The 14,766-nt window shown below is 42.8% G+C and overlaps 1 protein-coding gene across 5 annotated transcripts in view; it reads right to left on the bottom strand.

The window, feature by feature from the left end:
- Window positions 1–706: 706 nt before the first annotated feature.
- The window catches only part of LEF1 (lymphoid enhancer binding factor 1), a 112,627-nt gene continuing 98,567 nt past the window's right edge, over window positions 707–14,766 (bottom strand). For all 5 annotated transcript variants that reach the window (XM_081208152.1, XM_081208149.1, XM_081208151.1 and 2 more), the window contains one exon: window positions 707–4,851. In XM_081208152.1, coding sequence (XP_081064278.1) covers window positions 4,772–4,851 — 80 coding nt within the window. In that variant the 3' untranslated portion in view covers window positions 707–4,771. The remainder of the gene's footprint in view (window positions 4,852–14,766) is intronic.

Here is a 14,766-nt window from a genome sequence, read left to right as displayed (position 1 = left end):
GGGTTACAGACGCTTCAGGTTACAGACGCTTCAGGTTACAGACTTCGCTAACCCAGAAATAGTACCTCGAGTTAAGAACTTTGCTTCAGGATGAGAACAGAAATTGCGCGGCAGCCCCATTAGCTAAAGTGGTGCTTCAGGTTAAGAACGGACCTCCAGAATGAATTAAGTTCTTAACCCGAGGTACCACTGTATAGCTGTTTGGGATTTACTTCTTTTTCCATATACCTGGCTTAAATTACATTAAGAGTATGGCAAGCATGCAAAGCCAACAGGAGTGAAAGTGCTTTGCATGAGTGATAAACGGATATTTTTGTTCAGGTTATGCTATATAAAGTTTAAATTCTCTATATAGACGCAATCCCCACAAAAGAGAACCTCGTATTACCTAATCCCTTCCCAGTATTATTATTAATTACTACAACTCCTGTTTTAATAGGTTGTCCTCTGTTCACGCTAAGGTCCCAAGGTAGGTTACAACAGTTAAAATACAGTGTTAAAAAACAGCTTAAACAATCTACGCCTGCAAAAATAGGGTGGCAGGTGTCAAAGAGTTGGGTCTTCTGCATTTGCCGAAAGCTGTCGTTTCACAACTAAGGGGCTGCCACAGTGGATGTCCTCTCCCAGCTCACCACCTCCCTGAGATTCTGAGGGTGGTGGAACTACCAAGAGGGACCTCTCTGCTGAACTTTGACTTTCCCTTCCCTTTTGGAGAATACTGGGCTGGCAAAGGAAAGGAAGAAAATTAGTGTTTGGATCTGCATTATTTTATGGCTAGAGATAGGAAGGAACTGGAGCGAACAGAAATGCAGGAAAATAAGTGGGAGTCAGAGGCTTGTTAGAAAGTTGTACTGTGACAAGTGTTTCTGTCGGCAGCATAGCTGTAAACCAGGCATAGGCAAACTCGGCCCTCCAGATGTTTTGGGACTACAACTCCCATCATCCCTAGCTAACAGGACCAGTGGTCAGGGATGATGGGAGTTGTAGTCCTAAAAAACATCTGGAGGGCCAAGTTTGCCTATGCCTGCTGTAAACCAAGATGATAAATGGATACCTGTCAGAGCCCTAAATTGTCAAGATTTAATTGTGAATTAAACATTCACTGAAGTGAATATATAGTTCACTGTGAAGCTTGCTTGTCTCCCCCCGCCGCCACCTCCTATCAAAAAAGACTATTGGTACTATCACTGATCATCTGAGTTGGGCACCTGACTGATGGTGCAGTGTTTTTCTCCTACCTCTATTGGTGCAGAATGAAACGTGATGTTTGCTGTTCATAGTTCTCCTCTCCCTACAACATTTAGGAAAAGCTGTGGCTTCCTGCCAGCAACAGCCAGTCACGTGGAACAGAAGTAAGGGAGTGGTTTAACAGTTAATCCCGCTTCCCAGGGAACTCTGGGAATTGTAGCTCTGTGAGGGGAATAGGGGGGATTCCTAACAACTCTCAGCACCCTTAATGAACTACAGCTCCCAGAATACTTTGGCGGAAGACTCGGCTGTTTAAAGTCATAGTGCTTTTATACGTATGGTGTGAATGTGGCCTCAATATTATATATATTATTCTGGCAACGGCTCTTGAGGGTTTCAGGTAGGGGACATTCCCAGAAGATGCTGGGGATTCCACTTCTCTCAAGGGCCTAAATCACTCTTAAAACAATAGAAAAGTCATGCTAAAACTAGTGAATCATTACATTTTATGTATGACCTTTGGGTGGAAAAGTGCAAGTATTCAGCCTGAATTTTGGACACTGTTAAAGGATAGTCTTGCAGGTTACCCTTGAACTGCTAATTGAAAAATTGAGTCCACCTGTGCATCGGAGTGCCATTTTTGTCCTCATAGGTTATACCAAGTTTCTGTAAAACATGTGCTCTGCAAGCGTAATTGAATGCTCACAGCAGATCCCCAAGGGCCGTATGTGAAGTTGGTGCATAGGAAAAGTGGCTGCTATCTCTCAAAACAGAGTTCACTGTTCAAAGCCAACAGCCTTTCTGTTCCAGAGCTCAAGACCCCTAACTTGCTCAGCTGTCTGCGATATCAACAACATATCGAACAAGGAGGCCTAAGCTAAGACAGTAGAAACTTCTCAAGTGAGGCAGTCACAGCAGCAGGTTGCAGTACTATGTCAGACTTCAGAAGATGAAGCAGCACAAAACGGTAGGATACACATAAGTACTTAAAGGGGGGAAAGGGGAATGCTTAAGATAAGAGCAGCTGTTTTCAGGCCTTGTCAAGGCATCCTTTGCCAGCTGTTCCAATTTGTGGTATAAACATCAAAATGAATGTGCAGACTCTGCTGCACATTGTTCAAATTTCAGGGGCTCACATAGACACATAAAAGCTGCAGTGAGGTCAGAGGCTCAGAAGTGGCATTGAAAAGGTCTACAGGTTTACAAGAGTTGCTCTCAGACCTTAAGAACCACCAGTGCGGCAGTGAACAAGGTTCAGGTGGCAGAAGGCAAGGCGGCTGATGGCCTTGCATGAGTTGGGATGCTTGGAAACAGGCTGTGCGTGCCATGGCAGCAGCAAAACTAAGCACATCTTCCCCCAATAAACACTGAGACATACCCCTGAAAGTCAAATTCCAGCCCACCACTCGAAGGCAGCTTGTAGGGGGATGGGGCTGGGGAAAAAACAGAGGCCACTGCTCAAACAAGGCAGTGCCTTGTGCAGCCTGTTTTATAACCATCTATCTAGACCAGGCATGGCCAAATGTGGCCCTCCAGCTGTTTTGGGGCTACAATTCCCATCATCCCTGACCACTGGTCCTGTTTGCTAGGGATGCTGGAAGTTGTAGTCCCAAAACTGGAGGGCCACATTTGGCCATGCCTGATCTAGACGAAGCAACCTAAGTCCAGATACAAACTCTAGGACAGCAGTGGGGGGAACCTTTTGGACTTGGCAGACCAGTACCTCCTCACCAGCTTGGCAGGCAAAGTTGGTATCATGTGACTGAGAACTGGCTTGACCAGCCCACCTGGTGAAGTTGGGGGAAGATAGTGATTTCATAGCATCACTCAAGGCTTCCAAAGAGCCATGCTTTGAAGCTGCAGATTAGCAAGCTTGAATTCCCTGCCCTGCTTTGAGTTCCACCCTGCTTTCCGCGTGGATTTAACTGCACGCAACATTTTCCCATGGCGAACTTGATCATGAAGCTGAACCAGCCACATCTCTTACCTGCCCCATACCTGACATGTGATGTTAGGGGTGGGGGCTTGTTCTGGAGAAGAGCCACCTGCTGGACAAAATGTAGTCCATGGGCTGAAGCGCCCCCCCCCCCCCCAAGGACTCACTTGTCAGGTTTTAATTGGGATTCACTCCCACAAAGGCATTTAAAACTAACGGAACAGCTGATTATTTTTTCCCAGCGGGTCCTCTTGCACTTGTTTTGGAGAGCATTGTATAAATACTGGAAGTGTCCTTACACTGAGTCCGAGTATATTAGTCCTTTTAGCTCAGGTATTATCTGCACTGACTTTCAGTGGCTCGCCAGAGTTACAAGGCAGGCAATCTGTCCTATCCAGCCAGATGTTGCAGATTGAACCAGGAAACTTTTTGCATGCAAAGCAAATGTTCTTCCTGCTGAGTTATGACCCCTTCTTCCCCTGACTCATTTAAACAGCCATAAAGTATTTTGTAGTTTTATTACAAAGCTTTTATTTTTTAAAAAAACAAAAACAAAAAAAATGCTCAGCACATTAACTCATACTGGAATGACAAAATATATATTGGTTGACAGGTATTTTTGGCAAAAATGTTTTTTTTTAACTTTTTTTTTTAAAAAAATGGGTACATCGATGCTCATTTCAACAACTGGCATAAAATCCCACTAAACAGGCTAACAAAAACAGATACAAATACAGAACAATTGAAGTAATAATAATTCAAGTGCTGGGCTTTTTTTTTTCTTTACAAGGAAATTCAGGGTAGGTGGAGGAGGAGAGCTCGCTGTAGTCAGACCTGATGAAATATCTTGCCTTTACACATATTGAGTAAATGAAATAGATGAACATGGCTGGTGACCAGCTGATGTGTTATGTTTAGTATTAACTCCATAGTACACATATACAGTGAGGATGGTTATGCTACAAAGTGTTAACAGAACAAAAAGCCACAGTCCTCCAAACATTTTGGTTCCTCTCCTGCAGGGTGGGGCAGCGGGGGGGGGGGGAGAGGATAGGAATTTCCTTTTCTTAAAAAATAAAGGTGGGGGGCGGCGTTTGGATGCTTCTTTAAAAGCTCAAAAAAAATGTACACCAAGGAAATAACTAAAACATAAAAAGCATTCAAGTTTTCTTTTTTTAAAAGCTAAAAATCCAAGATCGATCCTTTTGCAGCATTTAAATAAACTGGGTTGTGCCTTCCTTGACGAATTTAAAGTGTGTTCATTTCGGTGTGAAGGGCCAGGATGGGAGTTGCTGCTGGCTTTTTACATCATTCTGCTGCCTGAAGCAAAACAAAAACACAGCCGAACTATATTTGCTGCTGACTCAGCACTGACAACGCATGAGAGAGATAAACAGGAGTGTAAGGCGGAGGCGAAGACCGAAAAGGAAAGAAGCTACTCTGCTGACTGGGGAAGTTCTGACATGTTCTCCTTGCTCTCTTTTATTGTGTTAAGATTTGGGACTCCGTGATAGCAAAGGGGCCTGGCAGCGATTGTCTTTATGGTTCAGTGTCTTTTTAAGCAGTGACATCGGGGCAAGTGTTGTCGGCATCCTAGACATACTCCTTGATGGTGGTCTGTGCAGATGAAGGACATGCCTGGAGATTTTAACAAGCTTCCATTTCCAGAAGGGGCCCTGATGTCGCTGCCTTTGCTTTGCACGTTGAGAAAGCGTTTCTCTTTCCACCTGCAGGGAACAGAAAGGTGAAAAGTTTTAGGGTATATATTTAAGTATCAAGACACTTTGTTATTTGTTTGTTTGATTATACTACTTTTTAGCATTTAGAGTAGGGGCATGGAACCTCAGGGTCCCTACCTGACTTCCACATGCATAGCTGTCAGTTTCCCTTTTTTTAAGGGAAAGTTCCTTATTCCAAATAGGATTCCTTGCAAGAAAAGGGAAAAGTTGACAGCTATGTCCACATGTCCAGCATAAGAATAGAACACAGCTGTGCCCATGTTGCTTATATATGTGTGTGACTGGGATCACACAGTGCTTGGTACTTGTGTGTGTGCATATAAAATACACAATTGTACAGATAAACACATGGATAGTTCCTTTCACACATGACCAGGGATGGGAGCCAAGAGGTGTGATTCTGCTTTTCCTTCACATACTCTGTGAATGTAGTTTGAAGGTCAGACTAGGATTTTATAAGCACACTAACTGAAATACATTATACTGTTTTTTCCATTGTTCACAGTGGTTACAAAACAAGGTCATTGCTAACAATAGCCAACAATTAAGACTAAGCACCCACAGAAGGACTGCAGTCAAAAGCTAGCTTGAAACAACAGGTCCCGCAGACTTTGTGTAACGACAGAAACACAATAATGTCCTAACTGCTACGGGGAAGAGAGGATTCCTTAGCGTCATAGTAAAAAGCCTACACTCTGCGCTGTTGCTCTTTGTACAGTGCTTCTCACTTACAGGGCCTCAGGCTATTGTTGTTGTTGCTTTAAAAAACAATACAGCCCTAGGGAGAACCTGGAGTGCTTAGGGCAAATATATCAAGCCAGGTTTATGGATGGCTGGCAATTTTTCATATTGACTTCCAATAATGGGTTGATACAGAATATTCCCTTACTACAGGCATCCCCAAACTCAGCCCTCCAGATGTTTTGGGACTACAGTTCCCATCATCCCTGACCACTGGTCCTGTTAGCTAGGGATGATGGAGTTGTGGTCCTAAAATACCTGGAGGGCTGAGTTTGGGGATGCCTGCATTACTACTTAGGTATGAGACATGATGATGTTGCTACATGTTTTATCCAGCTGTTGACTAATGCTACGGTTGTATTTTGAAGGGTTGACTCCATTTTTCAAAAAGAAAAAAAACCTAGTGTTTTCAAATCTGTGTGCCTGGCCGATTAAATTTAACAGGAAACGTCACAATTTTAGCACACCTTTACCAGAACTTAAGCATGGACACTCAACAAGCAGTACATACATTCACATGAACACCTGTATTTGCACAGAAGGTTGCACTGACTGTCTTTCCACAGCGCTAATCCTATTTTTTTTATTTTGCCCCATCAACATATATGGCATCTGCCTGACGATCAAGTGCGACCACATGTACGTATGAGCGAGGGGAGGAGTGAACCAAAAATGCTTCATGAATAAAACTGCTATAGAAACACAAAGACTGTTGCACAGCGTTTAAGATTACAGTGTATAGTTTCCTTTTTCCTGTACTTGCTCATATGACATGCACCTGCTAGGACCCTGATTTTACGTTACTGTTTGTTAAATCTTCCTGACGTCTTTAAACAGCAAAGTCAAGTGCTTTCTGGGAAAGTGCTGCTTTCAGTGGAGGTGGTCTGTAACTGACTAACCTACTTCCCATTTCCTCATAAAACTCCCCAAATTAAAAACCAAAACCAAAAAACTGCCTCAGCTTCCTGTCTCAGAAAACTGCTCCAGAAAACATGGGGATCAAAAGAGCCATGTGACAAGGGCTTAGGTTTTCCAGGGAGCACAAAGGAGAGAGGCAAAGCAAACAGCAGAGGAACACTGGCAAGAGAGAGAGAGAGCAAGAGAGCGCCACCCTGCTGATTTATATTTACTTTGGGCCTTTTCATCCCAGATTTTCAAAGGTTTGGTCCAGGTTGCTCTTCCTGGGAAGGTTTTCCTCTCAGTCTTACATTAAAACATTGTGTTTCCTGTTGAGGAGCGGCCTTGAGGCGCCAGGCCAGCAGTTCACAGAGCCCGATACAAACACTGCAATTCAGAGTTATTCCCCGTTACCAGACAGGAATGCACTCCTTGCTGAAGGAAATGAAATGCCCTTCTGTTGAGATGGTTCACACTTTTCCTCCTCTTACCAGCAGCCCTCCTTTGAAGTGAGGAGGTTAAAATAATGTTCGTGGCCTTGCTCTGGCTGCCTCCTTCATGATAGCGGACCTTTTTAATTGCCATTATTTTCCTTCAAACTGCCATAGTTGCACTTTCTTAACAACCTTATACCTCTTTCCTACACTGGACCACCCTTCCCCCAAAGTGGAGGGGGTCTGCAAATACAATAGTTAAAATTTCCCTGGAGGCTACCCAGAGTTCAAGATTTTCTGCCTCTGATTTTGGTTCGTGCGTTTGTCTGTGCTTACACATTTGCCAAGAAATCATATAGTGAATCAATTCAGTAGCTCTGCTGAAGTCCATGAACTAAAAGTCCTCCACCGGCTCTAAATACCTATAGCAATAAATATTAATAAACATCCAAACTCCTGCAAGCATGAGCTACAAAGGGGAAGCGGCTTCCATTCCCTGCCAATAAGTTGATTGGAGCCTTAAAGGAACAGCTATGGTGTTGCCTTACAGATATAAAACAGGTCAAGCCAGGATTCTTTTCAAGAAACCGCAGGTATGTGCTACAGAGACTGAAGACTTCCCACATCTAAGGCTTCACTGGAGGGCTGCAGCTGAAGTCTCGCCAAGCCAGGCATGCCCAAGCAAAGTCCAAGCCGCAAGTGAAGTCGGCGCAATCAAAGACTGCAATTACAGCTCCCTGGCTGTGGTTAGGCTTCAAAGCAAAGCGCTGCGAGTCACATTTTAGCATATGTGAAGCCTTGAGCCCGAGCCACGACGAGATCCCAGTATGCTGGGTTATGGTGTAGTGCAGAGAACTGACTGCAGAGAAATGAAGGAAACCGTTCCTCAGAAATAAAAGTTGGGCAGAAAGGGGGAAGAAAACGGTTCACTGTTAAAAGGTAACACTGAAATTTTGGCAGCGAGAAAGGGTGCATAATTTGAGACCTGCGACATGCAGAGATCAGAGGCTGAAATTTAATTCTCTCCCCCCACAAAAAGTACCCAACAAGGTCTTGCCTTTTTTGCACTGCATTTTTAAAAGGGGTGTGTGAGCGAGCGGAGACACATTTACATAGGAGTACATTATTTCAGTTGGATTTGCTCATGAATAAATATGTTTTCAGGCTAACGTTTATGAGTGAGTCGGAGCTTAAAAGGGACAGGAAAGTGAATGAAACCCAAGTTCGGCCATGACAGCAACCTCATGATTAAAACCACAGAGAAATGACAGCCCTTTTACTCCAGAGCTGCTTAGAGGGTGCCCTTCCATTCCCCCAGGCATTTTGTTCCTTTCTACAACACTTTATAGTTAAGCTCTATAGTGTACTTGGTTGCATCCTAAACAAACTTCCCATTGGCATTTCCTTAACTGGTCCAGTGATCAGTGCCCATGCTTTAAAATATCTGAGAAAAGCTACATTCCATAATCTCCGTCCCCCCCCCCAATCTAAGCAACATCTGACCATCGCCTTCCAACATTTCCTCATTTGTCACGCATTCCATGTCAGTCATAATCATTTTTATTGCACCCCTCTGAGTTCAGTTATCAGTTCCATCCCACAGTTCTTAAACCCTGATGATCTAAACCCAAGCTCACTAATTTAATAGGGTGCAATGTCAAGGAATCACTAACTCCCTTGTGTCATTCTGTCAGGGCTGCAAGTTTTATAAATCAGTAGATTGACCAACTAAACTTCTGGCTATTTGATATTAATCAGTCTGGGGTGCAATTTAAGGACACACTGGTTGTATCAAATCAAGGCTTCAGGATGGGGGAAGACTATAAATCTAAGGCAGGCAGATGCCATTTCCTGCTGATTGTAATATCTAGGGCAGCCAACCAAGTAAATTTGATTATTAATTAAACTGTATGTTAATATAACCTCAATACAGGTGCTAATCTTTTGATATTTTCATTATAATAGTGTACCAGAATTATTGTTTTAATTAGATAAATATATATTCATATGCAGTTTACTTAGTTAATTTAAAAGGCAAAGGATTCGTCCATTGTTGGCAATCCTAGGTTATCATAACAGGAAATGGCATTTACCTTCCATGCCCCATCTGAATTGATACAATCCAGTTGACATTATGATCAGTGATTTGTGCATCAGGATTCTTTTACCAATAATGATCAGTAATTGGGGGAGAGGCAATAGTGACACTTGCAATGCTTTGTCTTCTCATGGCAGATTTTAGAGAGAAGCAATATATCAAGCAGTGCAACCCCATCGCCCGTGAGAAACATGGGCTTCAATCCATTTCAATAAATGACTGCAAATAAACCGGTTCAAAAATTAATTAGACTTTGAAAAAGGGGAAAGTTTCACTTTAAGGTTTTACTTTATGCATGACTCTCCTTCAAATACATCTTTCCACTTTCCACTTTATTTCTAGAGCACCCAGGGCAGCTCACATCTAAAAACTATCATGTGAAAAATGTTAAACCAGCTAAACTATAGTCGTCGTGACATATAAAGAGCAATCTAATAAGGGAAATAACACAAAATCAGCCCGCTAAGCTAAGGTGATTATAAATGGTGCCCGAACACCATTACCAAGAGGGCAGGGAGTGGATATCTTGGAGCAGGGAGTTCCACATCCTCTTGGGTGTCCTAATCAGCTACAACTCTGATGGCAGTAGGATGTAATGGCGAGTTTCCATTGATGAGCTGAGAAAGCAAGGCCACATTGGAGGAGGCAGCCTTTCAGGTAACCTGGATCCAAGCAGTTTAGGGTTTAAAGGTAATTGCCAATATTTTGAGTTTAGCTGAAAACAGACTAGAAGCTAGTGAATCTTGCACAACAATGGAATCTTACGCTCTAAAGAAATGACTCTGATCGCAGAACTGGCTGCACCATTTTGCCACCAGCTGTAGTTTCCAAATACTTTTTAAAGGCAACCTTACACAGAGAGCCCTACAGTGGTCTAAACTGGATGTAACCAAATCATGCACAACTGTGGCCTGGTCTGCCTTATCCAGGAACAGGTGTAGTTAGTACACCAGCCAAAGCTGTACAAAAGCACCCCTGGTCAAAGTCAGCGCCTGAAAAACCAGGAGCAAAATGGGAGCTAGAAGCACTCTGAAACTGAACAGCTGATTCTTTTAAGGGTAGTGCTACGTTGTCAAATTGGGTTGAACCTATGTCGCTACACCATGTACTTCTTGTCTAGGTTAAGTTTCAGTTTCTTAGCCCATATCCAATCCTTCACTGACTTCAAATACCCAATCATGACCTTCGCAGACATGATGGAGAGTATTGGTGTCAGCATACCGATGGCACCATACCCCAAATTGCCAGATGAACATGTCCAGTGGCTTTGTGCATATTTTAAATGGTTTGGAGGGGCAGAGGAGAGAGAGAGAGAGAGAACCTTGCAGGACACATAAGCTAAAGTCCTGGTTGTCAAAAGCACAATTCTACCAGCACAACCTTCTAATACCTAGAAGCTTAAAGAGGAGGAGGCCAGGACAGAGAATAAAGAAAGAGCTGTGAGTGGAGGGGGGGGTGTCTTTTCCCATCCTTTGGGCCCCTTGGAAAACTCAGCAAACCTGCTGCACTTGGCACTGGGTGTGGAGAGTGCAGCTGAATGGGACACAGCCATGGGAAGCCTGAGGAAGTACCATCCACCTTGGGCCTGCCCATAAAAAGCAAGTCTAGATTGAGGCACTAGGGTGATGCCTGCTGTTTCCAGAAATTCTTCTTGTTGTGTGACTTTTGTGGGTGAGCTAGGTGTTTGTTTGGACCCTGGGTGTGAACCTGGAGGGATGGAAGGAGGGTGTGTCAGAAGGAAAATGAATTGATGTGTTGTGTGTGTGCGCGTGCGTGCGTATTAGTAACTTTGTTTTAGTCTAACATTTTTATATATAACTCTACTTTTGTAACATTTTGTTCAAGTTGCCTGTTGTTGCTTCCTTTTTTTACACCACTTATAGATACTTCAAATATATTAAGCGGTAAAGAATTTTTTTAAAAAATCTGATAATCAAATCTACTCTCTAGGAAGGATTAGAACCACACTGTAAAACACTACTACCCCAAATTCCATCCCCACCTCTATTCATATGAAGCCATTGTCAATGGAGTTTTAGATTATGCAATTATTTTAAAAGTGTACATATTTGGCCCTAAATCTGCAAGGCAGTCAGAGACCAGGGAGAGGTGAAAAGATACTGCCTAAGATCTGGAAATTTAGCTTAAATGTAATTTCCAACAGACAGTCTTTGAAGGGGCTGTGAAACATGATATTCCCATGGAAGTCAGTTTGAACGGGTCTATTTACATGGGCTCTGACCACAGTTATTTCCGGGTCGGAGATAAAAGTAATGTGATCATGATGACATTATAGGCGGCTGAACCAGAAATAGCCTAGAGTTCATCTGTCCTGTTAAACTGAGGTCTGGACAACTGGAAAGCAACTGGGTTCATACAGCTCTCATAGTAATAGCAGGTGCTGCAAAAGCCATTTTTTATCTGAGACCCATCAATTCTTCATCAATCTGCACTGTCAAAGAGGAACATCCAGATTCAGCACTAACCATGGATACTACAATTCCCTTGTCTTTTCTGGACATTTGCGCCACAAGATGGGTTAGACAAAACCACAGTCAACTATAAGTCATAACAGCAAAAGGGAGCTTTCATGTCCATAGTGCTGTGTTTCCCAATCTGGTGTCCTTCAAATCTTTTCCATTCCAGTTCCCATTCCTAGCCAGTCCCTTTCCTAGCCAGCATGGCCTGTGGTTCAGGGATGGTGGGAGAGGAGTTGTAGTCTTAACAATTTTTGCTGGCCCCAGACTGGGGAAAGCAACACAACAGTTCTTGCTATCAGGTACCAGACTCAAGAGTTCAACAAGTACGAAGTGGAGGGTTGTTGCCTTATGCAAGGAATCAGGAACTTGTCTTCCAGATGTTGTTGGATTACAGCTCCCACAATCCCTCACTGTTAGCTATGCTGTCTGAGGTTGATGAGGGCTGGAGAACAACAATTGGAGAGCCACAGGTTCTTCATTCACCCCTGCCTTATGGCATCCTTTGAGCCTCCCAGGTGCATTCAATTGGGCACACACAACTGACTAGATTAGCCTTTAACTTGGTCAAGTGAAGTTGTTCTAGGATGACAGCATGAAATACACATGTTTGCAACAGCAACACTTAACTGGGAAAGAAGCAAGTCCAATTAAGCGTTTCATTCTCCCTCTCTCCCACCAGGTGTCACCCTGTTATACACAAAACAAGAAGACTGAAGTTGTTACCTCTCTGCAATCTTAACAGTTTAATAGTGAAGGCTGGACTGTACGTCTGGTGTGCCTTTGCTCTACTCAGTGGGAGTTGCACAGAATGCATTTGCTGCTACATCTTACTGAGTTAGTGATGTCATCATATTATACACTAAACAGTTATCAACAAATAGACTTGCACTCTCATTTATGCCCAAGAGTTGAGATAACAGCTGAAGAATTTTAATTTACTAGCTGTAGGTGTCACCAAACCTCAATCAATCAATCAATCAATCAATCAATCAATCAATCTTACCACGATTGCAGATCAGCCACAAGTCTAAACCTGGATTTCATACAATTAACTGAAAATCACAAATATTTTTTTCCTTCCAATAGTTAGAGACGTAATCTTCCCCATCACTTCCCCTGTCACATCATGGCTGATTTTCAAGGCTTGTTCTATAGATATACAACTAGTCTGGGGCAACCAATTTCTTAGAAGACTCAGAGCAAGATCCCCTTCTGACTCTTCACATGTTAGCACTTTAAAGAAGGTTGCCATGCAGTGAAATTTTGATGTATTGGTTTTGCACAACTGTTCCCTCATTTAAATACATCCTCAAATTTATCATAATGGGGCTGATGATTCCAGCTTCTTGCCACTAGAGAGTGCTTTTCAATCAAATGTATTTGCCATAGAAGGACAATGTGCTTAAATTTCACTTTGTGTGAGAAAAAGTAATATGCAATCTGGGCCTAAATCAAAGTACAACATGGTGTTATCTTCAAAATGGTCTTGATGGGAGGCTTTGCTCAGTACTGTACTCTTAGCTGGCTGGCTGTCTTGTTCTCTCTGGCAGACTAATTTTCCCTAATTAGACAAATGGGCTTGGTCTCCCCTTTGAAACGGCTTAGGAAAAATCACAGCCGCACAGCAGGGGCAGGGAGACACTTTCAGCCAATAAAGACAGCGGTTTCTGCTAAGAGCAGCTAGCAAGTAGCGGGGTCAAAGAGGAAGAGGGGTGTGTGGCCACTGGGAAAACATAAAGGAAGGAGAGCAGAGTGCTTGCCTTCCTTTGTTAAGAGAGTATTATATGAACCTGCCTTATAGGTCTTTACGTAGATAAAGATTACTGCACTATTTTGGCTTGAAATTTTTTTCTGTTTGCCTTACTTTACCAGAACAGTAATAATAGCCATTGTCACTGTGGCCATCGTACATGGGGATGAGAACATATATATAATCATTAATGAAGGTACAGGTAGGTAGCCATGCTGGTCTGCCGTAGTCAAAACAAAATTAAAAAATTCCTTCCAGTAGCACCTTAGAGACCAACTAAGTTATTGGTATGAGCTTTTGTGTGCATGCACACTTCTTCAAGTGTAGCTGAAGTGTTAATTTTGCTGTGAATTCACATGTGGAAAGAGTCAGGAAAGGGAGGAAACATCACAGACAACAGCCAATAGGTGGCCATCAAGGCACCTGCACAAGTACGAAGTGGAATTAGGGTATATACTAGCTGGTAAGGAAGAGCCATGTTTTCTAGGTAAAGATACAGCACACCCAGCTCTGGAAAAATACAATAGCTTTCTAGAGAACTTGTCAGGACTGATTCCCCCCACCCTTACACCTAGCTGAAATCCATACGTACGATGAAAGCTACTGCTGATAAGTATTAGGAAATGCAAACAGGACAAAAAAAGGCATACTCTAAAAGGGGAATGCAAGATTAATATAATCATCCAATTTTTACCTATTGAGCTACTTAATTCTTTTTATTTCAATACAGGGGTACCTCCGGTTACAAACACTTCAGTTTACAGACTCCGCTAACCCAGAAATAGTACCTCGGATTAAGAACTTTGTTTCAGGATGAGAACAGAAATTGCGTGGTGGCGGCAGCAGGAAGCCCCATTAGCTAAAGTGTACCCCAGGTTAAGAACAGTTTCAGGTTAAGAACAGACCTCCAGAATGAATTAAGTTCTTAACCCGAGGTACCACTGTAAAAGCAAAACACACACACACACACACACACACACACACACATTTCAGTGTTTAGGGAAGCTATGTGTGTTGCAGCAAGACATTATGAGCTGCACAACTGAAGGTATGGCTAGCCAGACATGTTTACATATTCCCACCATTTAGCACATGGGCTTTTTCGTTTTCTAGTACCGTATTTTTCGCTCTATAAGACGCACCAGACCACAAGACGCACCTAGTTTTTGGAGGAGGAAAACAAGAAAAAAATATTCTGAATCTCAGAAGCCAGAACAGCAAGAGGGATCGCTGCGCAGTGAAAGCAGCAATCCCTCTTGCTGTTCTGGCTTCTGGGATAGCTGCGCAGCCTGCATTCGCTCCATAAGATGCACACACATTTCCCCTTACTTTTTAGGAGGGAAAAAGTGAGTCTTATAGAGCAAAAAATACTGTATATATCCTTAGACATTTCAAAGCAATAGTTATTAGCAGGCAAATACATAAACCACATAATTTCTCTACTACTCTATGTTGCCTCTGGATAACTTAGTATATAGTCTCATAGCAGAGAAATTTTGCTTA

The sequence above is a fragment of the Podarcis bocagei genome (genome assembly GCF_964188305.1).
Source record: "Podarcis bocagei genome assembly, chromosome: 9".
Lineage (NCBI taxonomy): Eukaryota > Metazoa > Chordata > Lepidosauria > Squamata > Lacertidae > Podarcis > Podarcis bocagei.
Note: the sequence above shows the minus strand (reverse complement) of the source record. Positions and strands in the feature narration are given on the sequence as shown.